At 58.5% G+C, this 22,676-nt stretch overlaps 3 protein-coding genes across 6 annotated transcripts; 2 read left to right on the top strand and 1 right to left on the bottom strand.

The window, feature by feature from the left end:
• Positions 1-3: 3 nt before the first annotated feature.
• On the bottom strand, positions 4-2,612 carry NOXO1 (NADPH oxidase organizer 1). 3 transcript variants are annotated; one of them, XM_071211448.1, is made up of 8 exons: positions 2,528-2,612; positions 2,019-2,130; positions 1,850-1,930; positions 1,656-1,731; positions 1,389-1,566; positions 1,082-1,263; positions 860-973; positions 4-660 (listed from the first exon to the last, which is right to left on the bottom strand). In XM_071211448.1, the coding sequence occupies exons 2-8, from the start codon at positions 2,088-2,090 to the stop codon at positions 20-22; spliced, it is 1,344 nt and encodes a 447-aa protein (XP_071067549.1). In that variant the 5' UTR covers positions 2,091-2,130; positions 2,528-2,612; the 3' UTR covers positions 4-19. The 3 variants fall into 3 exon arrangements, with proteins under 3 accessions (XP_071067549.1, XP_058142634.1, XP_071067548.1); XM_058286651.2 differs by lacking the exon at positions 2,528-2,612 and having other exon boundaries at positions 4-475; positions 543-660; positions 2,019-2,205; XM_071211447.1 differs by lacking the exon at positions 2,528-2,612 and having other exon boundaries at positions 2,019-2,205.
• Positions 2,613-4,035: 1,423 nt separating this feature from the next.
• On the top strand, positions 4,036-6,455 carry GFER (growth factor, augmenter of liver regeneration). Of its 2 annotated transcripts, none has more exons than XM_058286650.2 (3): positions 4,036-4,824; positions 5,228-5,421; positions 6,243-6,455. In XM_058286650.2, the coding sequence occupies exons 1-3, from the start codon at positions 4,051-4,053 to the stop codon at positions 6,403-6,405; spliced, it is 1,131 nt and encodes a 376-aa protein (XP_058142633.1). In that variant the 5' UTR covers positions 4,036-4,050; the 3' UTR covers positions 6,406-6,455. The 2 variants fall into 2 exon arrangements, with proteins under 2 accessions (XP_058142633.1, XP_058142632.1); XM_058286649.2 differs by having other exon boundaries at positions 5,225-5,421.
• A 2,625-nt stretch (positions 6,456-9,080) lies between these two features.
• On the top strand, positions 9,081-13,383 carry SYNGR3 (synaptogyrin 3). The gene is given in 5 exon segments (XM_058286648.2): positions 9,081-9,269; positions 9,271-9,291; positions 10,814-11,051; positions 11,824-11,966; positions 12,036-13,383. Coding segments are annotated over 5 exon segments (690 nt in total). The 5' UTR covers positions 9,081-9,191; the 3' UTR covers positions 12,246-13,383.
• Positions 13,384-22,676: the final 9,293 nt, after the last annotated feature.

Below are 22,676 nucleotides of genomic sequence, written 5' to 3'. Positions count from 1 at the left end.
GGGTGACTGGGAACGAGCTTTATTCAGGGAGGAAGGGGATGTCTGGGGACCCGTGGCCTCTTGGCGCTTGCAGCGGGGAAGCCCCCAGGCGTCTCGCTGCTCCTGGGCGCGCCTGGGGTCTAGGTCTCCCGGTTCGGTCTGGGCTCACACCACGGGGGACGCCCCGCCGAGCTGGGTGGGCCGGAGGCTGGGGGCCTCTGCCCCCTCCAGGTGGCCCCTGGCGCCCGCTGCTTGCTCCAGCTTCCCGCGCGTGATGGTGCAGCAGCGGCTCCGGATGGCGCTGGGCGCGGGCCGGGCGGGCACCACCGGCGGGGGGCGCGGGGCCGAGCGGGGCCCCAGAGTGGTGTCGCGGGCCTCTAGCGCCGGGGTCTCGCCGGCACCGGCCCCCGCGTGGAGCGCGGGCGGGCTCAGGAGCGCACCCAGCGCGTCGGGCCGCAGCAGCACGGCGGGCAGCAGCCCCAGGCGGCCGGCGGACCTGCGGAGCGCCTGCGGTTGGGCTTCGGCCGCCCCCGGGTTCCCGCCCCGCCCTGCCGCGCGCGCACCTGCACAGCCACCAGCCGCGGTCCGACGTCTGCAGCACGCGCACGCGCGCCCCGGCGGGCACCGACAGCTCGTCGGCGTGGCAGCCCTCGTAGGCGCGGGAGGCGCAGAAGTGCGGCCCTGGGGGTAGGGCCTGGGGTTACCGCGGGGCAGGCGCCAAGGCCCACCCTCGAGCCCGCGGGGGACCTCCCTCACTGTGGGACCAAGAGCTGTTTCCAGGGCCCCGGCCGGCCCGCCTGGGTATCCCCAGACCCTCCCCCCGCCCTCTGCCCTCGTCCCCTTCCGGTGTGTCCTCCAGCCCACCCTAGTCGCACCCTACCTGGCAGCGGTGGCACAGGGTCTCCCTCCTGCGCCTGGGCTGGGGCCGCCGCCTCCAGGTATGGGGCGGGGAACCAGGCCGTTTGCTTGTCCTCGTTCTCCACCAGCCACCAACCTGCGCGCAGGAGGCACGGGGCTCAGATGCCCGGCTGCTGGGAGCCTGAGGGCAGAGGGGAGCCTGAGGGCAGAGGGGCGACTCCCGGGACGTGCCCGGCGGCCCCACCTGACGGGTGTCTCAGCAGCACGTCTAGGGTCTCCTGGGCCCGCGTGTGGAAAGGCCGACCCCGGGTGTCCTGGGTGCGGAAGGGATGCAGGCAGCGCAGCCTCTGGGCCTCCAGGCGGCGGATGGTGAGGCTGCCCGTGGGGCGGGCTGGGGGATCCTCGGGGGCCGGCAGGACCACCAGGCTGGGAGAGGCAAGGTGGGTGATGCCAGTGGGAAGGGGCCCTCTGCCCCGCCTGCGCTCCAGGACAGCCAGTCCGCCGAACGCCGCGGCGGGGTGGGGACTGGGGGCTGGCGGTGGCTCCGGCACCTGCCCGGGGGCAGTGTGGGCTCCAGGTCCAAGGGGTGCGGCGCGAGGAAACCGACGAGCACCGAGCTCAGGAACACATGCTCCGCCGCCGCCAGCAGCGCCCGGGAATAGGCCTCCAGGAGGTGCAGGCGAGCCACACCGCGGCTCGTGCGCCCCCCGCGCGCCACCAGCGGCGCGTCTGCGGGTGCGACAGGGCCGACCGTGGGCCCCTGCCCCAGCCTCCCCATCCCCGCCGCTGCCCGCCCCTCTCCCCGCCCCCCGCCTGACCGCGAAGCTTGGGCAGGACACGGTCTGAACTCCGCAGCAGGCCCGCCTCCTCCGGGAAGGTCTCCTTCAGGGTCTTCTGCAGGAAGGAAGCGGGTGGGCTGGTCTCGGGGAGCTGGGAGCTCAGGGGCGCAAGGGCAGGCCCTCAGGCAGGTCCTGGCCGCCCGCCGCATCCCCGTCACCCCAGGACCACTCACGTGGAGCCTCCGAAACTCATCCCAGGTCCTTCGCACAAAACTGTCGCTGCCGTCCGACCACCGCACAGAGAAGGCAAATGTCTGCGGGAGGAGGGGTTGGGGGGCGTCCAGGGGCAGGGCCAGTAACGCCCGCCTCCCCCTTGAAGCTGGTGGGGGACACGTTGGGTACCTGGAGGCACCCGGTCTGCACCAGGGCTGCTGCGCACACTGCCACCGGGTGTCGCGGTCGTGGGCCCGCCATCGCTGCAGCTTCTGGAGCAGCTGAGGGGCCTGCCGGCACCCTGCTCCCGGTGGGTGGTTGGAGGGGTGCCAGGAAGACAGGCCCGGGATTCCCCACAAAACCCCAAACCTACCTGCCTGCCAGTCCCTGCAGAGCTGCCCAGCTCCTAGGTCCTTTGTCACATGCCTTGCTGTCCCCCACCCCCAAGAACTGGCAGGGGCCCAGGACTGGGGGACAGCAAAGCGGAGCAGGAGGCAGAAGCAACTGCTCAGCCCTGCAGGTGTTCAAGACTGTCCTGCAGAGCGTGGGGCTGGGCCCCACCCAAGGGAGAAGGGAGGGCTGGGGGCCCCTCAAAGGGCTGTCTGTGTCCTGCCCCTCCCCGTCCCCCAGCCCCTCCCCGCTCCTGGGCCTGCCTTGGGGTCACCAGGGCTTCGAGGGGTGGGACTGTTGATCTTCACCTGAAATCCTAGGGGAAAGCCCGCAAGTCACCAGGAAGGACTGGATGGTTGAGCTCTTGGGCACCCGTGCAGTGGCAGGAGCGCCCGACAGCTCACCCCAGCAGGCCGCTGAGCAGGGCGCACTGGGGCAGGGCAAGAGGGCCGTCTCTGCCGTCACTGGCACTGGGGGGCTGGGGTGTTCTGGGAGCTGCTCCTGAATTCATGATTTATCCCGATTGACTGCCAAGGCAGGCCCCGCCTCGCCTCTGGGGGATCCCGGCCCCCACCAGCTGGAATGTGGGCAGCCTGTCTGGGTGCCCTGCCTCCGGGATGCTGCCTTATAGGGGAAGTTTCTGGGGCCCCAGCCAACCCTTGGACACAGTGGCCCTTCTTGATGTGCGCTGTCGGGATTCCCCCCACCCAGGCCCCTCCACCTCTGGACACCCCCATCCCCACCTCCTCAAAGGGCCTTTGTGTCTGTCCAGCCACAGCTCTCTTCGAAGCCCTTACACCTGCCCTGTCTTGGCCCAGGCGACAAACAGGCCTGACCTGCAATCCACCCTTAGTCCAGCTGTCACCCTGCCCCCCACCCCCGCCCCGGGAGGCCATGCTGAGGCCCAGCGTGGGAAAGACCCAGCTCTCCTGGGAGAGCAGAGGGAAGCCGAGGGGTGCGGGGGAGCCAGTCACCTGGAGGGAGGCCGCCGCCCTCCCCCGCCAGCCCTGGGCCCTGTCCACTGCGTTTCTTCCCCTCAGCAACAGCCTCCGTCGGCCTCCTAGTGCCCACCCTGCCCCCTACAATCCATCCCAGCTGACAGCCAAGGGACCCCGAAGTCGGGGTACCTCCGCTCCAATCCCTCGAGCACCTTCCTGCCACCCTCAGGCAAACGCCCAGCTCGCTCCCCCGCAGCCAGCTCGGGCCCAAGCAGCCGGCCCCTGCCCGGCTCGGGACCTCCCCTCCCTCCGCCCCCGGCCTCAGTCCCTCCCACCTGGGCCCCTTGGCCTTGAGCTGCCTCCTCCTTGAGCTGATCCCCCCCCATCCTCCGCGCCTCCTCCTGAGGGCCACCTCCCTCAGAGAGCCCTCCGGGATTTCCCCACCCCACTCATGCCCCCGCCGCAGTTTGTAAATGAGCATTTATTAGTGTGACTCTTTGTTGATTCTATCCTCTGAGTTGAGATCGGAGACGGAGTCCCGCTCCCCCTCGCCCGGCGCCTGCCGAAGTGCTGCGGCTTGAACGAAGCAGCGCGTGGAGACGGAGGGAGCCGGGAGTCGGCAAACCCCTCCTCGGGTTGCTGCCCCTGCAGGCCCCGCCCCTCGCGGACGCGCGCAGGAGCCCGGAGCGCGCACGCCTCCTCTGCGGCCGCCGCCCCGCCCTGCGTTGCCATGGCGCCGGTCGCTAGGACCAGGGTCCGCTGTCTATGCGGTCACGATCCCGCCCCGCGTTGCCAGGCGCCCGTTGCTATGGCGCCGGGCGCCCGTGGCCGCGCGCCCCCGACTGAGGGCCCAGAAGCCGGCAGCGGGCGCACTGGACAGTCCGAGCCGAGCGATGGGGGCATCGCGGGCCGCCACGCGGTCGCCGCCGGGGCCTCAGCCCGAGGCCGCACCGCGCCAGCGCCGCGGCTACCACAGCACACTGCTCTTCTACTGGCGGAAGCGGGAGCACCGCCAAGGGCGGCGCAGGGCGGGTCCGGCCCAGGGGTCGAGGCCCAAGGGCGCGGGCAGGGGGCGGGGCTCGGGCGCAGCCTCAGCCCGGGCCGCAGCCTCTGGCTCCGCCCCCGCGAGGGCGCGCGCCGCCGCCCCGCCTCCGCCGCCTGCACCTCCGACCCCGGCCCCCAGCGCCGACTCGGCTTCGGATGCCGAGCCCGACTCTGCCTCGGGCCCCGCCTCCGACTCCGCCCCGAAAGAGGGCCCGGCGTCCGGTGCTGCGCCTGCGCCCGCGCCGCGCGCCCCCGGCTCCTGCGCCCGCGCCTTGGCGGTGGCGCGCTTGCTGGCCTGGAGACCCAAGTGGAGGCGCATTTGGAGGCTGACCTGGCCCGGCAACCATTGCGCGGGCAAGATGGCCGCGCCCGGGGAGCGCGGGCCCTTCAGCGGCGGGGGGCTTTCCTCCTTCCTACCGGGCGGTGCTAGCTCCGAAGTGCTGGACGACTTAGCGACCGACGCGCGGGGCCGCGGCGCGGGGCGAAGAGACGCCGCCGCCGCCCCGGGCCCAACGCCTGCTCAGGCGCCGGCCGTCGATTCTCGGGTCGCCGATGACCTCTCCCGGAGGCGGGCCTGCCGGGCCTGCGTGGACTTCAAGACGTGGATGCGGACGCAGCAGAAGGTGCAGATGCCGGGGGACGCGCGAGCGAGCCCTGCACGACCGCCTCGCCCTGGCCCGCACAAGCCCTTCGACCTATGCGCCCGGCTCGCCGGGGCCCCTCGGTCCCTTGCCGCGCTCCTCAGCCCCGCGCACCTTGTTCTCAGGTGCCCCGGGCAGGCTTCCCAAAGACCCAGGACGAGTGGTCCGGCAAAGCCTATGCCTGGTAGACGTTTGTCCCCCAGAGTTGGGCACCCCTAACCCTTGCACCCAACAGGCCCTTCCTCCCAGGCACACATGCGCCGGATGGGCTGCAGGACTCTCATCCTGAGAAGTGGTGCCTCTTGCTGGGGCAGGAAAAGGGGAAGCTTTGTGGGCTTCTGGTTGCGGGAGCCCCAACTGACCCTTGCTTGGCCTTCCGCAGCAGGAGAGCAAGTTTAGGGAGGATTGTCCCCAGGACCGCGAGGAGCTGGGCCGCCACAGCTGGGCTGTCCTCCACACCCTGGCTGCGTACTACCCGGACCTGCCCACCCCAGAACAGCAGCAAGACATGGCTCAGTTCATACATTTATTTTCCAAGTTTTACCCATGCAGCGAGTGTGCTGAAGACATAAGGAAGAGGTGAGTTACAGCAGCGCTGTTTGCCTGGGGTTCCCAGCTGATGTCACAGAAGGGGAGCCTAGGAAGGTGACAAGTAGAAGGGACATTCAGCAGAACAGGGAATGGGCCATCGGGGCCCCCCCTCAAAGGACAAGCTGCCTGGCTCTGTGGCAGGGCCCTGCTTGTTGCAGCCACAGCTCCCAGGAGGGTTCCCCAAGGGTGGCCCCCCTGCTCAGCACTGACGGAGACCGGGGGCAGGGTAAGGAGGACTCCGCTTTGCTCTTCTGTAGCAGGACGGCTGTTTTCAAGACCTCGGATCCACTGCTTTTGCTCTCAAGTGGCACCTTTTCCTCGTTTAGCAAACCGAGAGCCATTACCTGACGCAGGCAGGTGTTTCTGCCTTCCCCAGGGCCGATGGGTGGGGCAGGGCAGCCCTTGCTGTTGGAAGCCTGGGCAGTAAAACCAGGCCGAGGCACCCAGGCCCTCAGGGGCCAAGAAACCAGTTTCCTTTTCAATTTGGCCCATGGTGCCTGGGGCCAGGGGTGCTGGAGTGAGCTCTCTTGACTGGTAAAGGTTGTAAAGTTCCCAGGTGTGCCTCCTATGGTTTAAATTCTTCCCTGGGGCCCTGGTCAGAGTTCTCTGGGTGGGTTTTGGACCAGACCTTGTGGCTGCCAGGTTAGCCCTGTACTGGGCTTGTCCCCTCCTTCCTTAGAACGCCCTTTCCAGGTGTAGCTCTTGGCGGCTCTCCTCAGGAGCAGGCACAGAGCTGGCTGGGGCAGGAGCAGTGGTGCCGCCTGCCCCTCCACCCCCAGGCTCCCTGTGCTCTGCCCTTCCCCCTGCAGGATATTCCGGAACCAACCAGACACGAGCACGCGGGCATGCTTCACGCAGTGGCTGTGCCACCTGCACAACGAAGTGAACCGCAAGCTGGGCAAGCCCGACTTCGACTGCTCGCAGGTGGACGAGCGCTGGCGGGACGGCTGGAAAGATGGCTCCTGCGACTAGAGGGCAGCCAGGGGGTGGGGGGCGCTCATTAAAGTGCGTCGGAGCCAGAGCATGTTGTGTCTGAATCGGGTGGTCCCCAGAACGCTGCCCAAGGGGCCCTCCCTTCTCAATTTGGGGCAGAGGTGGAGGTGCCCACAGCAGACACCCCGATGGCCTCCTCAGCCAAGGCCGTGTTTCCCGCGGCCTTCTGGGGCTACACTGCAGGTGGGGGAGGGGGGTGGCCTGGGCCACTCCTTGCCGTTGAGGACGTGGCCTCCTGCCCACCCCACACCTGGCACCCAGCTCCCCACACAGGAAGGGAAAGGGGTGCTGCCAGACGATGGCCCGGCCCGGAAGACCTGGCTCCACTCGATCACTGTGAAGCTGCGATGGCCCCAGCAGCTCGCACCTGAGGAGGGAGACCCAGGGGTGGGCTCCCGCTCTGCTCAGTCCCCCTCAGCGGAAGCTCAGGCAGAGCTGATCTCCCCACAGGGTTGCCCGCACCTCAACACACAGGCTTCCAGAGCAGTGCCAGGCAGCTGCCTCGTGCAGCTGGCTTCCTTGGGGTCTGAAACCAAAATAAAATGCTGGAGAGGTGCCTGTGGACCTGGCGTGGTGTGTTCTGTGCTGGGCTTGCAGGGGTGTGTGGGGGCTGCCTGTCCCACAGGGCCAGGACCAGCAAGGCGGCCAGAGGGGCTGCAGCAGGGAGCCAGAGGAGCCCGCGGTGAGGTCAGAGGGGAGGGGAGACCATATGGCAGAGGACACCTGGCATCAGTGAGAGGGGCAGCCCCTGGAGGCGCTTGGAGCCAAGGAATGAGATCTAGCTTTTGCTTTTTCTTTTTTGAGGGGACAGGATCAGGATTTGAACGCAGGACCGCGTCCGTGGGAAGCCAGTACTCAAACCACTGCGCTACACTGGGTCCCCTAGTTGGTTGGTTTTGTTTTTAGGAGGTAGCAGGGATTGAACCGAGGATCTCACACATGGGACGCAGGCGCTCAGCCACCTGAGCTACATCCACTGCCAGGATCTGACTTTTGAAAAGCCCGTCTGGCTGCTGCGCTGGCTGAGGTGGGAGCAGGGAGGTCAGGGAGGAAGCCACAGTCGCCACCACGCGTCAGTGGGGCAGGAGGCTGGCCCTGGGGGAGCAGGGGCCGGGTAGTAACTATATTTGAAAGATTCATGAGGATGTGGGGCTGAGAAGAGCCCACAGCGGCTCTGGGGTTTTGGCCACAGGAGCATGGACGGGGTTGCTCTGGGAGCAGGCTTGTGGGTGACCTGGGGCCAGTCACGTGCCCCCCATCTAGACCCACTCAGCCAGAAGGGCCAGCAGCTGTGTGCACTCCCTGCTCCTCCTAGAGCCCCAGCTGCTGCCCGGTGGCCGCGCCTCCCCGAGGTGGTCCGGAGGTGGAGAGCGGCGGAGGCCCCTGCAGAGCTGCGGGCAGCCTGCCGCTGGTGGCTTTCCCTCCAGCCCCGCCCCCCCAACTCTCACTGCCCCAGTGGGCCCCCCCCATAAAGCACACAAACTGCCTCAGGCCCTGTGCCCGTGGGCCTCAGGGGCAGACCAGCTTAGGGTGCAGGGAAGGTTCCAGCTGGAGCTGACCTTGAAGAGCCAGCCCTGGGGGAGCCCACAGCTCACAGAGGGAGCAGCGAGGGACACCCAGGAGGGTTCATTTTTCAAGACAAGTGTTTGGGTGCTGGTGCAGAGTGACCAAGAGGAACAAAACGGAGGCGAGGGAACTCAGTGCAGTGTAATGACCTTGAGGGCCGGCGGGCATGCTGGGGCACCCCTCGAGAGGTGGGCGAGAGAGAGGTGGGTCCTCAGGGGTGGGGCACTTGCCCTCCCAGAGGGCTCAGAGGCTGCTCCCTTGGCAGCTCCTGTGAGCGAGGCATCCCCCTCGGGTCATAGGAGCCTCATCCCCGGGTTCAAATCCCGGCCTGCACTGCCTGTGAGAGCGTGCCAGGAGCTCAAGCCCCTGTGCCCCCACCAGCGGCTGGAAACCCTGGGACCGGCAAATGCTCACTGCACGCGGGCTTTTCTTACCATGGCCTGAGAAACGGGAGCATGGGCTGGGAGGGACCCTGCAGGGACAGGGACAGCAGGGCACCCAGCTCCCCATCTCTGGAGCTTCTCCCCAGTCCCCTAAAAGGAGCAGGATGCCCCCACGCTCTGCCCACCAGGACAGGTGCCCTCCCAGTGGAGGCCACCCTCGCCGCCCACCTGTGCTGTCAGGCCGAGGGAGAGGAGCTGGGCGTGGGGGGTTGGGGTGTACCTCTCATGCTCCCCAAGGCCAAGGCTAGAGAGACGGATCTCCTCTCCCGGGGGGTTGAGGGGAAGACTCCAGAGCCCTTGGGCCTCAGTTTCCCCACTCACACAGGCACAAAAGCACCTGCTCAGAGAAGCGGGGTCCGTCTGTCTGTGCCACCGCCCGCCTGCAGCTTGGCTGAACCCACCCTGCCGCTGCTGACCTCCCGGCCTGACCTGTGCTGGCGCTGGGGGGCCCAGGACGCCTCCTCCAGGGAGGCGGTGGGGTCCCCCGGGAACTAGCATGCCCTGCACATGCGGGGCACGGGGGTGGGGGCGGGGCGGCGGGGGAGGAGGAGGCCTCCGGCCCCGCGCGTGGACGGGGCGGGGAGGCTCCCGCTCGGCCCCGCCCCGCGCGCCCCCGCCGCGGACAGCGCGCGCTCTCGGGAGGCGGCAGCGGCGGCGGCAGCATCGCGAGCAGCCCCGGGCGGCCTCGGACCGCGCCGGCCGGACGGACAGGTGGACAGAGGGCGGCGGGGGGCGCGCGGCCCGGCCCGGCGGGCCATGGAGGGAGCCTCTTTCGGCGCGGGCCGCGCGGGGGCCGCCTGGGACCCCGTGAGCTTCGCGCAGCGGCCCCAGACCCCTACTGCGGGTCGCGTCCTGGGTGAGTGGCCCCCGCCCGTCCCCCAACCCCCCATCCTCATCCTCATCCTCACCCTCACCTTCGTCCCCTCCCCGACCCCTCCCCGGCCCCTCCCCGGCCGCAGGTTGGGTGACGTCACCGGGCTGGGCGCGCCCACCTGCGGGCGGGGGAGGGGCCGGCGGCGGCTGCCCGGGCCCTTGAGAGGTCACGGCCGGCCCCCCCTCACTCCTTCCTCGGGGCCGCCTCTGAGCCCCCTCCTCAGCCCACGCAGCGTTTTGCCTCACGACCTGGGAGCGGGCACGGGGGGTGGGGGGTCCTCGGCGAGGGACTTCGGGGTTCAGGCCCAGCACGAGGGGTCTATGGGAGCCGCGAGGCTCAGGCAGAGCCCCCACACCTTCCAGGTTCTCTCGGAGGGGGCTGACCCCTCCCAGACACCCCCAGTACAGCTGTGGGGGGGGGGTACACTGTGGGGCTCCATCTGGGTGGGGCAGCCAGAAGGGGCACTGCATGAGGAAGACTTCCTGGAGGTGGTGGGAGAGGGAGGCAGCCTAGCCCCCTGGGGCAACCCCTGGCGGGGTGACTTGCCCTTTTTTCTTACCCTTCCAATGCTGGGAGATGGGCGATGGGAACAGCGTGCAGCGGACCAAGGGGTGTGCTGGCGCCACCTGCACCCTCAACCCTTGTCATGAGCACAGGGGGCCCCAGGGTGGGGGGCAGGCCTCAGGCCTTCCCAGGGGAGTGACTAACCAGACCAGGATAGGAAGCAGGAGCCCTGCTGGACTGCCCCGGGGACTGTGTCCACGCCCCGACCTCAGTTTCCCCCTGGACTGAATGAGGACCCTGGCCACTCCGGCTGGGGCAGGAAAGCAGTGAAGTTGAAAGGAGAGATCTTTTCTTGGAAACCCCGGGCTACTCAGACCTAAAAGAGCAGTGACTAGTTTGAAATGACCACGACGCCTCCCACCTGCCTCCCTGGCTGAACCCAGAGGTCACCCGGCTGCCTTTTGAACTTCTAATTGCCGGTGATAACAATTACCCACAGTCACGCGGGGTCCCTCCCCCCTCCAGTGCCCACCTCCTGCGGGATGCTGGGCGGACATCAGCTGGCCTCACCGCTCCAGGAGCTGCCTGTCACTCCCATTTGGCTCGCTGCGAACAGCCACCACGCCCCGGGGCTCCGCCGGGAGTCACCATCCCGTTCCCTGCGCCTGCTCCACATCCTCGCTTAGGTTTGGGGGATGGCACGGCTGGAGTCTCAGTCTCGGCTCTCACCCGCCATGAGACCCTGGACAAATCGCCCCTCCTGCTGGAGGCCCAAATTCTCGTCTCTGGCGGGATAAGGACGACAGTACACTCCTGGTTTGGGGGAAATGGTGATTCTAGGAGCGAATGCAAGCAGCGGCTTTAGCACAGCGTCTGCACAGCAAATGCCCACTCAGTGGTACATACCGTCAGTAACTGCGCAGGGCCGCAGGGGGCGGCGGGGGTGCCCGAAGCCCCCCACCCGGCCGCAGGGGCCCCTGACCGCCCGCCCTCCGCGCAGGTGTTCTCCATCGCGGTCTTCGGGCCCATCATCAACGAGGGCTACGTGAACGCCGACAGCGGGCCCGAGCTGCGCTGCGTCTTCAACGGGAACGCGGGCGCCTGCCGCTTCGGCGTCGTGCTCGGCCTCGGCGCCTTCCTCGCCTGCGCCGCCTTCCTGCTGCTCGACGCGCGCTTCCAGCAGATCAGCAGCGTCCGCGACCGCCGCCGAGCCGTGCTGCTCGACCTGGGCTGCTCGGGTGGGCGGGGCCTGGCGCGGGGCGGGGCCTGGCGCGGGGCGGGGCCAGGGGCGGGGCCTGGCGCGGGGCGGGGCCAGGGGCGGGGCCTGGCGTGGGGCGGGGCAGGAGCACAGCAGCGCTTCTCCGAGGGGCGAGAACCTGGAGGGGCGGGGCGACTAGGAAAGAGGCGGGGTCGGGGAGTGGGCGGGCCTGGGAATGGGCTCTTCTGATGGACAGGAGCTGGCTGAAGGAGGTGGGCATTGTGGTTATCAGGTAGGTGGGAAGGGGAAGGGCCCGGGAGGGGCGGAGCGTGGTGTGGGAGGGTCTGGCCTACTGTGGGAGGGGCCTACGCACCTCTGGTGGGCGGGGCTCGGAAGGGCGGGGCACACGGCTTGGCGGGGCGGGGCACGGCTCAGAGGGCGGGGCTGGGAGGGGCTTGGCGGGGCAGGGCACGGCTCAGAGGGCGGGGCTGGGAGGGGCTTGGCAGGGCAGGGCACGGCTCGGAGGGCGGGGCGGGCAGGGGGGCGGTTCGGGGGGGGCTGGGAGGGGATTGGTGGGGCGGGGTGCGGCTCGAAGGGCGGGGCAGAGCTTGGTGGGGCGTGGCACGGCTCGGAGGGCAGGGCAGGGTTTGGGGGGCGGGGCGCGAATGGAGGGCGGGGCTGAGCTTGTGGGGGCGGGGCATGGCTCGGGGGCGGGGCGGGCAGGGGCGTGGTTGGGGGCGGGGCATGGCTCGGGGGCGGGGCGGGCAGGGGCGTGGTTCGGGGGCTGACCCGCGCCGCGCCGCGGCCCGCAGGGCTCTGGTCCTTCCTGTGGTTCGTGGGCTTCTGCTTCCTCACCAACCAGTGGCAGCGCACGGCGCCCGGGCCCGGCACGGCACAGGCGGGAGACGCGGCCCGCGCCGCCATCGCCTTCAGCTTCTTCTCCATCCTCAGCTGGGTGAGCGCAGGGCTCGGCGGGCGCGCGGAGGTCGCGGGAGGTCCCCCGGCTGACCTGGTGTCCCCGCAGGTGGCGCTCACCGTGAAGGCGCTGCAGCGGTTCCGCTTGGGCACCGACATGTCGCTCTTCGCCACCGAGCAGCTGGGCGCGGGCGCGGGCCAGGCCTACCCCGGCTACCCGGTGGGCAGCGGCGTGGAGGGCAGCGAGACCTACCAGAGCCCGCCCTTCACCGAGACCCTGGACACCAGCCCCAAAGGGTACCAGGTACCCGCCTACTAGGGGCCAGCGAGTGCGGATCTGGTACCAATGCAGGTCCAGTGGCCTCCTCGGACCTCCCTTGGGTCCTCCTGCCAAGCGCCAGGGACAGAGGGGCTTCCGGTGCCGGCCATCCTGGGCCAGGAGGGGGTAGTCCTGGGCTGTGCCCCCCAACTTCGCCGACACCCTTCAGTCCTTGGCTCCAGGCCCGAGGACCCCAGAAGGGGATAAGCCGGCCCAGGGTGCTGTCCTCCAGCCTCGAGGGGACATCCGCCAGCCTGGAGTTCACCTGTCCACTGCCCTCCACAACCCGGGGCAGGGGCTGCCAGGGGGCAGGGGCATGACCCGAGGACTGGCCAGGGCCCCACACCCCGTCCTCCGCACGGGGCCCAGGAAGCGTGGCCCAGGCCCCCCTGCAGTGTTCCTGCCGGTGGTGCCTGCCTGCTTGTGTCACGTTGGTTTCTTGTGCAGGGCAGGGCCCTCTGTCCGAGTGCCCCTCCGGTTAGTCTCAGCCCCTCTAGAGCCGCCCCAGCCCTGTCGGTGTTGTGATCGTGGTTCAAGTCTTCAGGTGTCACTTTTAGGTCCCCACAAGCCTCCCCTCTGTCTGTGGCCTCTCACTTGCCACGCACCTGCCCTGGTCCAGGCCCTGCCCGGGTGTGGGCGGTTCTGGTCAGGAAGGCACCAGACAGGAGTACCTGGCCAGACCAGCCCCTTCTCCAGGAGAGGGGCCCGGAGGTCCCATCTGCCCACAGCGCCCGAGGAGACGGCCATTCCCTGCAAACCCCTTCACCTCGGTTTCCTGGACTGGTCCCCACCCCACCCTGCACCTCCTGCGCAGCTCTGGGCAGGGCGGTCCCCCGCGCGTAGCCGAGTACTCACGCATTGCTCCAAGCTGGCTTTTCCCATTAACTGGATACCAAGCGCAGTTGCCACCTCGCATTCCTGCCGACCTCCACTCCCCTAGGAGTTGCAGTCGAGTGACAGCCCTGTATAGCATAGACCAATCATGTGTGGATATTTAAGTGAACATGTTTACAATTTTTTGTATATATCGACCTCTCCCTCCCTCTTCTGGAAGAACAATCCATGATTGTGTATTTTCAGTGTCCGGTGTCCCAGCCGCAACTTCTTTACAATAAAGACTGAAAATGAGTTTACCGTGGCCTGGATGCTCCTGGCTTCATTTTTCTCCCTACCCGTCCTGGTGCCGGGGCAGAGTCGGGGGGCACCTGCGAGAAGAATCATTTAAACCATAGAATGGTCTAATGTTGAGCCATCTTTGCATTCCAGGAAAAAAACACACACACCCTATTTTGGCCTCAGTCTATTCTTACACGTTTCCTTGCTAGTTTTTAAAGCACTTTATAAAGAAGAGTGGCCTCTAATTTTACTCTAGTGTCTTTAGCTCACTGATTGGTTTGCACAGCTTTACAGTTTTTAATATATTCTGGAACATTTTGTGTAAGATAGCTATTTTTGTTTCTTAGAGGTCGGTAGAACTCATTCTAAAAGAGTGTGGGCCTGGCGCCACCTTTGTTGCTGTCGAGACAGTACAGGGCAGACCTCTGACTTCCATTTCAATTTTCTTCAGGTTTCCCGTATCTTACTGGGCCAATTTTTATAATTTAAATGATGAAAATTGTCCATTTCATGTGTTTTCAGAATTCTTGGTAGTAATTTTTTCCTATATATATATATATATATATATATATATATTTTTAGGTATGAGACCGGGGTTGAACCCGGGACCTTGTATGGGAAGCTGGTGCTTGATCATTGAGCCACATCCACTCCCAGTATTCTGTGATTTTAAAGCATATCTGTATGTTGTCTCTTTTTCAATTCCTAGTATTCATTTTTTTTTAACTTAATTTTTGTTGGTTTTTTTTTTTTTAAGATTTATTTTTTATTTATTTCTCTCTCCCCCGCCAGTTGTCTGCTCTCTGTGTCCACCCGCTGTGTGCTCCTTTGTGACTGCTTCCATCCCTATCAGCGGCACCAGGAATCTGTGTCTCCCCTCGTTGTGTCAGCTCCCTGTGTGTGCGGTGCCACCCCTGGGCAGTCTGCACTTTCTTTTGTGCTGAGCAGCTCTCCTTGCAGGGTGCACTCCTTGCGTGTGGGGCTCCCCTACACGGGGGACACTCCTGCATGGCACGGCACTCCTTGCACACATCAGCACTGCGCATGGGCCAGCTCCACACGGGTCAAGGAGGCCTGGGGTTTGAACCGCGGACCTCCCATGTGGTAGATGGACACCCTAACCACTGGGCCAAGTCTTCTGCCCAATTTTTTTTTTAAGATGTATTTTATTTATTTATTTTTATTTCTCTCCCCTCCCCCCCTCCGTTGTCTGCTCTCTGTGTCCATTTACTGTGTGTTCTTCTGTGTCCACTTGCATTCTTGCCAGCGGCACCAGGAATCTGTGTCTCTTTTTGTTGTGTCATCTTGCAGTGTCAGCTCTCCATGTGTGTGGCACCATTTCTGGGCAGGCTGTGCTTCTTCATGTGGGATGACTCTCCTTATGGGGTGCACTCCTAGCACATGGGGCTCCCCTACATGAGGGACACCCCTGTGTGGCCTGGCACTCCTTGCGCACATCAGCACTGTGCGTGGGCCAGCTCACCACACGGGTCAGAAGGCCCGGGGTTTGAACCCTGGACCTCCCATGTGGTAGGTGAAAGCTCTGTCAGTTGAGCCAAATCCCCTTCCCTGGTTTTCTGTTGTAGTCATTTTCATTTGTGTTTCTCTTCTCTCCTTTCTATGGCCTATTTTCTTTTTTTCTTTATAGCTATGCATTGAAAACTTAGCTTATTTTTTATCTTTATCTTCTAAAACAGGCATTTAAGGATTCAGATTTCCCAGTCTGATTTAGCTGTGAGAAGCTAAAAAATTCCCCCCAAACTTCAAAATATAGTGATTTCTTTCTTACTTTTGTTCTTCTTGAAACAGTCTCAGACAGAAGGCTCGCAAATTTAGCACAGATCATGCTTCCCCCCCCCCGAACCATTTGAGAGAATGGCTTGATGGACATTCTGTAAAATAATCGGTCAACTAAATGCCCCTTCGCCGCATATGTAGGACATTCTCCTACGTAATCACAGTACAACCAACACAAGCATCAAAACTGGGAAAGTAACCTCTGCGTGGTCCACCCATCTTGATCTAGTTACTAATACTGGGTATCAGATCATCTCCAAAATGTAGTGGCCTAAACGACCATCATTTCTTTGGTTCACACACCTGCAGTTTGGGCAGGAGTGGCAGGACAGGCTTTTCCTGGCTCTACATGGGAGGAGCCTGGAGGACCCCCTTCCAAGCTGGCCCGCTGGCATGGCTGTCAAGGGCACGCTGGCTCTTGCCTGGCAGCTCGGCCAGGACTGAGGGTTGACGGCCTCGGTCCTCTCTTCTTGCCTCCAGGGACCGCTCGGCTCCTTCACAGCATGGTGCCTGGGTTCCCAGAGGGAGCTTCCCCAGGGACAAGGTGCAGGCCCGTGGCATTTCGTGGCCCCATTAGAAATCACCCAGCGTCACTTCCTCTGTAATCTGCTCACCAAGGCAGGCACAAACATCTAGCCAGTGGGAGGAGGCAGATCTGACCACTCGACGGGAGGAGGATCGGCTTCATACTTAGCAACATCGCCCAGGATGAGACAGGTGGTGGCAGCCGTCTTTGGAGAACACAGTCTGTGACATATCTCCTGTGATGCCGTTCACATTTCACCAGGTGTCCCAATAATGCGCCTCGCAGCAAAAGTGGTTCATTCCCAAATCACCAGATTGCGTTTAGTTGCCATGTCCCTTCAGTTTCTTTCAAGGTGAACAGTTCTTTCTGATGTTTCCTTAGGATTAGGTTTGGATTGTACGTCTTGGGTGGAAATATCACAGAAGTGACGCTGTGTTCTTATTGCACCCAGTCAGATGCACCTGCCAATTTGTCCCATTACTGGCTGTAGCAGTTTGATCTTATTGATGAATTCCAAAAAGAAATATTAGATTATGTTTGTAATCTGGTCTTTTCCTCTGGGCATATTAGAGTGTATTGGATTCAGAGGTTTTACTTTTACTTGATTAAATAATGATTAAGGCTTTGATTGGGCCACCTCAGTAGGACATTGAGTCCCCTCCCCTTGGTGGGCAGGAACTCGGAGAAACAGCGCCGCAGAGAAGGGAGATTGGAGTCTTGAGCTGGAGCCCCAGGAAGTAAGCACACAGAGGAGCTTGGTCGTGAGGAAAAAGAAGCAAGTCCCAGGTAGAGAGGAGCCCTGAACCCAGAGAGAAGCAAGACCCTGGAAGGGAGGAACCCAGGAAGCCTGAACCCTCGCAGACGTCAGCAGCCATCTTGCTCCAGTGTGTGACGATAGACTTTGGTGAGGGAAGTAACTTATGCTTAATGGCCTGGTAACTGTAAGCTTCTACCCCAAATAAATAACCCTTATAAGAACCAGTCTTTCTCTGGTATTTTGCATCAGCACCCCTTTGGCTGACTAGTACACTGGTGATGTTAATTACGATGCATGAAGGTGGGTGGGCCAGGCTTCTCTGGTGTGAAGTTCTTCTTTGCCCCTTTGTAATTTGTAAGTATTTTGTGGAGAGGTACATTGAGACTTCGTAAATCTCTAGACCTACAACTTCTTTTATTTATTTAATCACTGTGGATTCATGAATTACTATTTTTATTTAATGGATATAAGTTGTTACTATCAGGATTTGTTTGATGTTCATATTATCCTGTTTGCCAGTGGGTGCCCTTTCATTCTGGCTTCTGTGTCCTTTTTTTTTCTTTTTCTTTTAAGGTTTATTTAATTATTTCTCCACCACCTCTCGTGTGCTCTCTCTCTGTCCATTTGCTGTGTGTTCTTCTGTGTCTGCTTGTCTTCTCTTTAGGTGGCACCAGGAACCAATCCTGAGACTGCCTGGAGTGGGAGAGAGGTGCTCGATCTCTCGTGCCACCTCAGCCCTCTGCTCTGCTGCATCTCTCCTCTATATCTCTTTTTGTTGTATCATCTGGCTGTGCCAGCTCTCTGTGCAGGCCAGCACTCCTGCCCTGGCCAGCACTCCTGCTTGGGCCAGCACTCCATGTCAGCCAGCTCTCCATGCGGGCCAGCTTGCCTTCACCAGGAGGCCCCAGGAATCGAACCCCAGACCTCCCATATGGTAGACGGGAGCCCAATTGCTTGAGGCACATCTGCTTCCCTTCTGTGTCCTTTTGACATGACTTCATAATTCTTTCACTAATTCCTTATTTTCTGGCACCATAAGATGTTCTGGGCTTATCTTGTACTTTCCCAGATAAAAATCAGCGATTTCCCCAGCATCTCTGGTTCATTTTAGTAGAGATTGGTACTTAGAAGCCAAGATCTGGGTGAGAAGTGTGCTCATGTCTGTTGGGTTGTTGCTGCTCCCAGGCTCTTTCAGTGGTTAGAACTCACGTATACTCACACCCACTCATATTCACATTTTTATTTATTTATTTAATTCAAACTTTATTGAAAATTCAAAAAATAAAATAGTAGACAGCAGAGTGGGTGTAGCTCAGTGGTTGAGCACCTGCTTTGCATGTATGAGGGCCCCAGGTTCAATCCCTGGTACCTCATAAAAATATGTATAATAATAATAATAATAGACAAAAGGCAACTGTAGCAGTTTGATATGGTTATGAATTCCAAAAATAGATACTGGATTATGTTTGTTATCTGGTCTGTACCTGGGCATGATTGAGTTATGATTACGGCTTTGATTGGGTCATGTCATTAGGGCGTTGAGTCCCCACCCCTTGGTGGATGGGGACTCAGATAAAAGGCAGGGCAAAGGACAGAGTTCAGGGCTTTTAATATTGAAGTTTGACACTGAAGTCTTAAACTAGAGCTCTGGGGAGAGCGACAGAGCTGTTCACCTGATAGTCTGCACTGACCTTGTGGAGAAAACAGAGGAGCTGAGCCCAGAGGAACCCAGGAAGCCTGAGCCCTCGCAGACGTCGGCAGCCATCTTGCTCCAACACGTGAAAATAGACTTTGGTGGGGGAAGGAACTTATGCTTATGGCCTGGTAACTGTAAGCTCCTACCCCAAATAAATACCCTTTATAAAAACCCACCAGTTTCTGGTATTTTGCATCAGCACTCCTATGGCTGACTAATACAGCAACTAAAAAAATCTATGGAAACATTTGTCCTGAAAAGTTGTGCCCAGACACTGTAATCTCATTTAATCCCAACAACAAACTCAGTTGTTCCTCCAGCGTTTGGAAAGATACACAGATGAACACAAATTCAAATTAATTAAATGACATAGTCTAGGTCTACTTATTAATGAAGAAAATAAAGAAGAGAAAAAAATGATTAACCAAATTCATATCTCACAAAACCATACCCCTGTTCTTTTTTTTTTATACTTTTACTATTTATAGTACCTTCTTTGTTTTTGCTACAATTAACATTACAATATTGTTATTAACTATGGTCTATAAATTACACTAGTTCTATTTTTCCCATGTATCACCACATTCTTAACACCTTGTAGTAGAACATTCCTGTATTTATATCATTAACCACAATCATCATCTACCACCAAAGTCCCTGTAATACATTCTCTGTATTACCCTCCAGCTCTCCTCCAACCAGCAATAACCTCCCTAGACGACCCGTTTTAGCCACAGTCACATCCATAAATCAGTCAACAGTGTTTGTTACATTCATTATAATGTGCTACCGCCAACGCCACCCATTACCACATATTTACATTTGACCATATTAAGCATTTTTACATACATCCAGCATCGCCTCCCCCTTCTCAACCCACATTCCGTCTCCCAACAACCCATACTCCATAGTCTACTGATTGTATTTAGTTCATATCAGCGAGACCACGCAACATTTGTCCTGTTGTGTCTGGCTTATTTCACTCAACATGATGTCCCCAAGGTTCCTCCGTATCGTCGTGTGCTCCGCAATTCATTTCTTCATACTGCTGACTAATGTGCCATCATGTGTACATACCACATCTTTGTTGTCCATTCATAGGTTGACAGACACTTATGTTGCTTCTATCTTTCAGCAATTGTGAATAATGCCGCTAGAACATCGGTGAGCAAATATCTGTTTGAGTCCTTGCTTTCAGTTCTTCTGAATATATTCCTAGCAGCTGGATTGCTGGATCGTATGGCAGTTCTATATTTAGTTTCCTGAGGAAACACCAAATCATCTTCCACAGAGGCTGCATCATTTCACACTCCCACCAACAGCGAAGGAGTGTCCCTATTCTACATATCCTCTCCAGTATTTGTAGTTTTCTATTTTTTTAAGTAGTTCTGTATGGTGTGAGATGATAAACTCATTGTAATTATGATCTTCGTTTCCCTAATAGATAGCGATATTGAGCATCTTTTCATATGTCTTTTGGCTATTTGTATTTCCACTTCAGAAAAAAATGTCTATTCAAGTCTTTTGCCCATTTTTTTTTTTAAATTGGGCTGCTTGTCACTTTGTAGTTAAGTAGCTTAATCTCTTTACATAACATGGAAATCAAACCCTTGTCAAATATGTGGTTTCTGAAATTTTTTCCCCATTCAGTTGGCTGCCATTTCACCTTCTTAACAAAATTGTTTGAAATATGAAAGTGTTTAATTTTGAGGCAGTCCCATTTGTCTATTTTGTTGTTGTTCAGCTTTGGGTATCAGGTCCAAGAAACCACCACCTATCATAAGATCTTCAAGATGTTTCCACACATTTTTTCTCTAAGAGTTTTGTGGTTCTAGTTTTTATATTTAGGTCCTTGATCCATTTTGTAATAATTTTTGTATAAGGTGTGAGATAGGGGTCCTCTTTCTTTTAGATAAGAATATCCATGGGAAGCGGATGTGGCTCAACTGATAGAGCATCTGCCTACCCTATAGGAGGTCCAGCGTTCGAACCCAGGGCCTCCTGGCCCGTGTGGTGAGCTGGCCCACGCCGGTGGTGCAGTGCACAGGGAGTGCCCTGCCACGCAGGGGGGACCCCGCATAGGGGAGCCCCACGCGCAAGGAGTGCGCCCTGTAAGACGAGCCACCCTGTGCGAAAAAAAGTGCAGCCTGCCCAGGAGTGGCGCGGCACTCACAGAGAGCTGACACAGCAAGATGCCGCAACAAAAAGAAACACCGATTCCCGTGCCGCTGACAACAACAGAAGCGGACAAAGAAGACACAAGACACAGCAAATAGACACAGAGAACAGACACCCGGGGTGGGGGGAGGGCAGGAAGGGGAGAGACATACATACATACATACATACATACATACATACATAAATAAATCTTTAAACAAAAAGCTTTCAGTTCTGTTGATTTTCTCTGTTTTTCACTCTCCATTTCATTTATTTCTGCTCTAATCTTTATTATTTGTTTCTTTCTGCTTGCTTTGGGATTTGTTTGCTGTTCTTTTTCCAGTTCTTCCAGGTGTGCAGTTAGGTCTTTGATTTTAGCATTATCTTTTTATTTTTTTTATTTTTGTGTGTGTGGTTTTTTTTTCTTCTTTTTGTTTCTGTTTTTCTTCTTTTTTTAATACAAGCATTGAGGCCTATAAATTTCCTTCTCAGCACTGCCTTTGCTGTATCGCATAAGTTTTAATATGTTGCCCACTAGTTTTCATTCATCTTGAAGTATTTACTGGTTTCTCTTGCAATTTCTTATATGACCCCCTGATTATTTAAAAGCATATTGTTCAATCTCCATATATTTGTGAATTTTCCCTTTTTATGCCTGTTATTAATTTCCAGCTTTATTCCATTATGATTTTAAAAAGTGCTTTGGATAATTTCAGTGTTTTAAAATTTATTGACGGGAAGCGGACTTGGCCCAGTGGTTAGGGCATCCGTTTACCACATGGGAGGTCCGCGGTTCAAGCCCCGGGCCTCCTTGACCCGTGTGGAGCTGGCCATGCGCAGTGCTGATGCGCGCAAGGAGTGCCGTGCCATGCAAGGGTGTCCCCCGCATAGAGGAGCCCCACGTGCAAGGAGTGTGCCCCACAAGGAGAGCCGGCCAGCGCGAAAGAAAGTGCAGCCTGCCCATGGATGGTGCTGCACACACAGAGAGCTGACACAAGATGACACAACAAAAAGAAACACAGATTCCGGTGCCACTGACAACAACAGAAGTGGACAAAGAACACGCAGCAAATAGATACAGAGAACAGACAACGGGGGGGGGAGTGGAGAGAAATAAATAAAATAAATCTTTAAAAAAATTTTATTGAGATCTGACTTATATCTTAGCATATAGTCTATCCTGGAGAAAGATCCATGAGCGCTTGAGAAGAATGATTATCCTGTTGTTTTAGGGTGTAATGTTCTATAAATGTCTATTAGGTCTAGTTCATTTATCATATTATTCAAGCTCTCAGTTTCCTTATTTATCCTCTGTCCAGATATTCTATCTAACGCTGAGAGTGAAGTGTTAAAGTCTCCAACTCTTCACTCTCTTTCTCCCTTCAGTTTGCCAGTGTGTGTCTCCTATATTTTAGGGCACCTGTGATAAGTCCCTAAATATTTATTATTGTTACTTCTTCTTGGTGAATTGTCCCTTTTATTAATATACAGTAACCTTCTTCACCTCTTAGAACAGTTTTCCATATAAAATCTATTTGGGGGAAGTGGATGTGGCTCAAGTGATAGGGCCTCTGCCTACCATATGGGAGGACCTGGGTTCCATCCCTGGGGCCTCCTGGTGAAAAAGAAGAGGAAGTGGAAGCGTGCTCGTGCAGTGAGCCAGTGCCCGCGCAGTGAGCCAGTGCCCGCGCAGTGAGCCAGTGCCCGTGCAGTGAGCCATTGCCCGCGCAAGTGAGTCGTGCAGCAAGAAGATGATGCAACAAAAAGAGACGAAGGGGAGAGTCAAGGTTAAGAGCAGCAGAGACCAGGAACTGAGGTGGCACAATTGACAGGGAACCTCTCTCCACATCAGGGGTTCCCAGGATTGAATCCCAGTGATTCCTAGAGGAGAAAAAAGGAGAAAAGAAGACCAAAAGAGAAACAGATTCAGAAGATCACACAGTGAATGGATATAGACAGCAAAAGTAGCAAGGTGGGGGGAAGGGAAAGGGGATAAATAAATACATAAATATTTAAATAAAATAAAATAAAACCTATTTGGTCCAATATTAGTATTGCTACTTCAGCTCTTTTTTGGTTACTCTTTGCATGGAATATCTTTTTCCAACCTTCACTTTCAGTCTGATTGTGTCCTTGAGTCTAAAGTGAGTCTCTTGAGGACAACAAATAGATGGCTCATGTTTTTTTATCCGTTCCATCAGTCTATGTCATGTGTTTTTTTGTGTTTTTTTTGAGAGATTTATTTTTTTATCCCTTGCCCCTGCCACTTGTTCACTGTCTGCTCTCTGTGTCTATTCGCTGTGTGTTCTTCTGTGTCTGCTTGTCTCCCTTTATTGCATCATCTTGCTGCGCCAGCTCTCTGCGGGCGTGGGTCGTCAGCTC

Source organism: Dasypus novemcinctus, chromosome 23, assembly GCF_030445035.2.
Source record: "Dasypus novemcinctus isolate mDasNov1 chromosome 23, mDasNov1.1.hap2, whole genome shotgun sequence".
NCBI lineage: Eukaryota > Metazoa > Chordata > Mammalia > Cingulata > Dasypodidae > Dasypus > Dasypus novemcinctus.
The sequence above is the reverse complement of the archived record's forward strand: the minus strand, read 5'-3'. Positions and strand labels throughout refer to the sequence as shown.

Bases quoted from the DNA above. Each gene is read 5' to 3' on its own strand.
- NOXO1 (XM_071211448.1), bottom strand. From the start codon at position 2,090: ATGGCGGGCCCACGACCGCGACACCCGGTGGCAGTGTGCGCAGCAGCC. The intron at 1,931-2,018 runs GTACCCAACGTG...CTCCTCCCGCAG, and splicing joins TGCAGACCGGGTGCCTCCAG to ACATTTGCCTTCTCTGTGCG. The intron at 1,567-1,655 runs GTCAGGCGGGGG...TCGCACCCGCAG, and splicing joins TGTCCTGCCCAAGCTTCGCG to ACGCGCCGCTGGTGGCGCGC.
- GFER (XM_058286649.2), top strand. From the start codon at position 4,051: ATGGGGGCATCGCGGGCCGCCACGCGGTCGCCGCCGGGGCCTCAGCCC. The intron at 4,825-5,224 runs GTGCAGATGCCG...GGCCTTCCGCAG, and splicing joins GGATGCGGACGCAGCAGAAG to CAGGAGAGCAAGTTTAGGGA. The intron at 5,422-6,242 runs GTGAGTTACAGC...TTCCCCCTGCAG, and splicing joins GCTGAAGACATAAGGAAGAG to GATATTCCGGAACCAACCAG.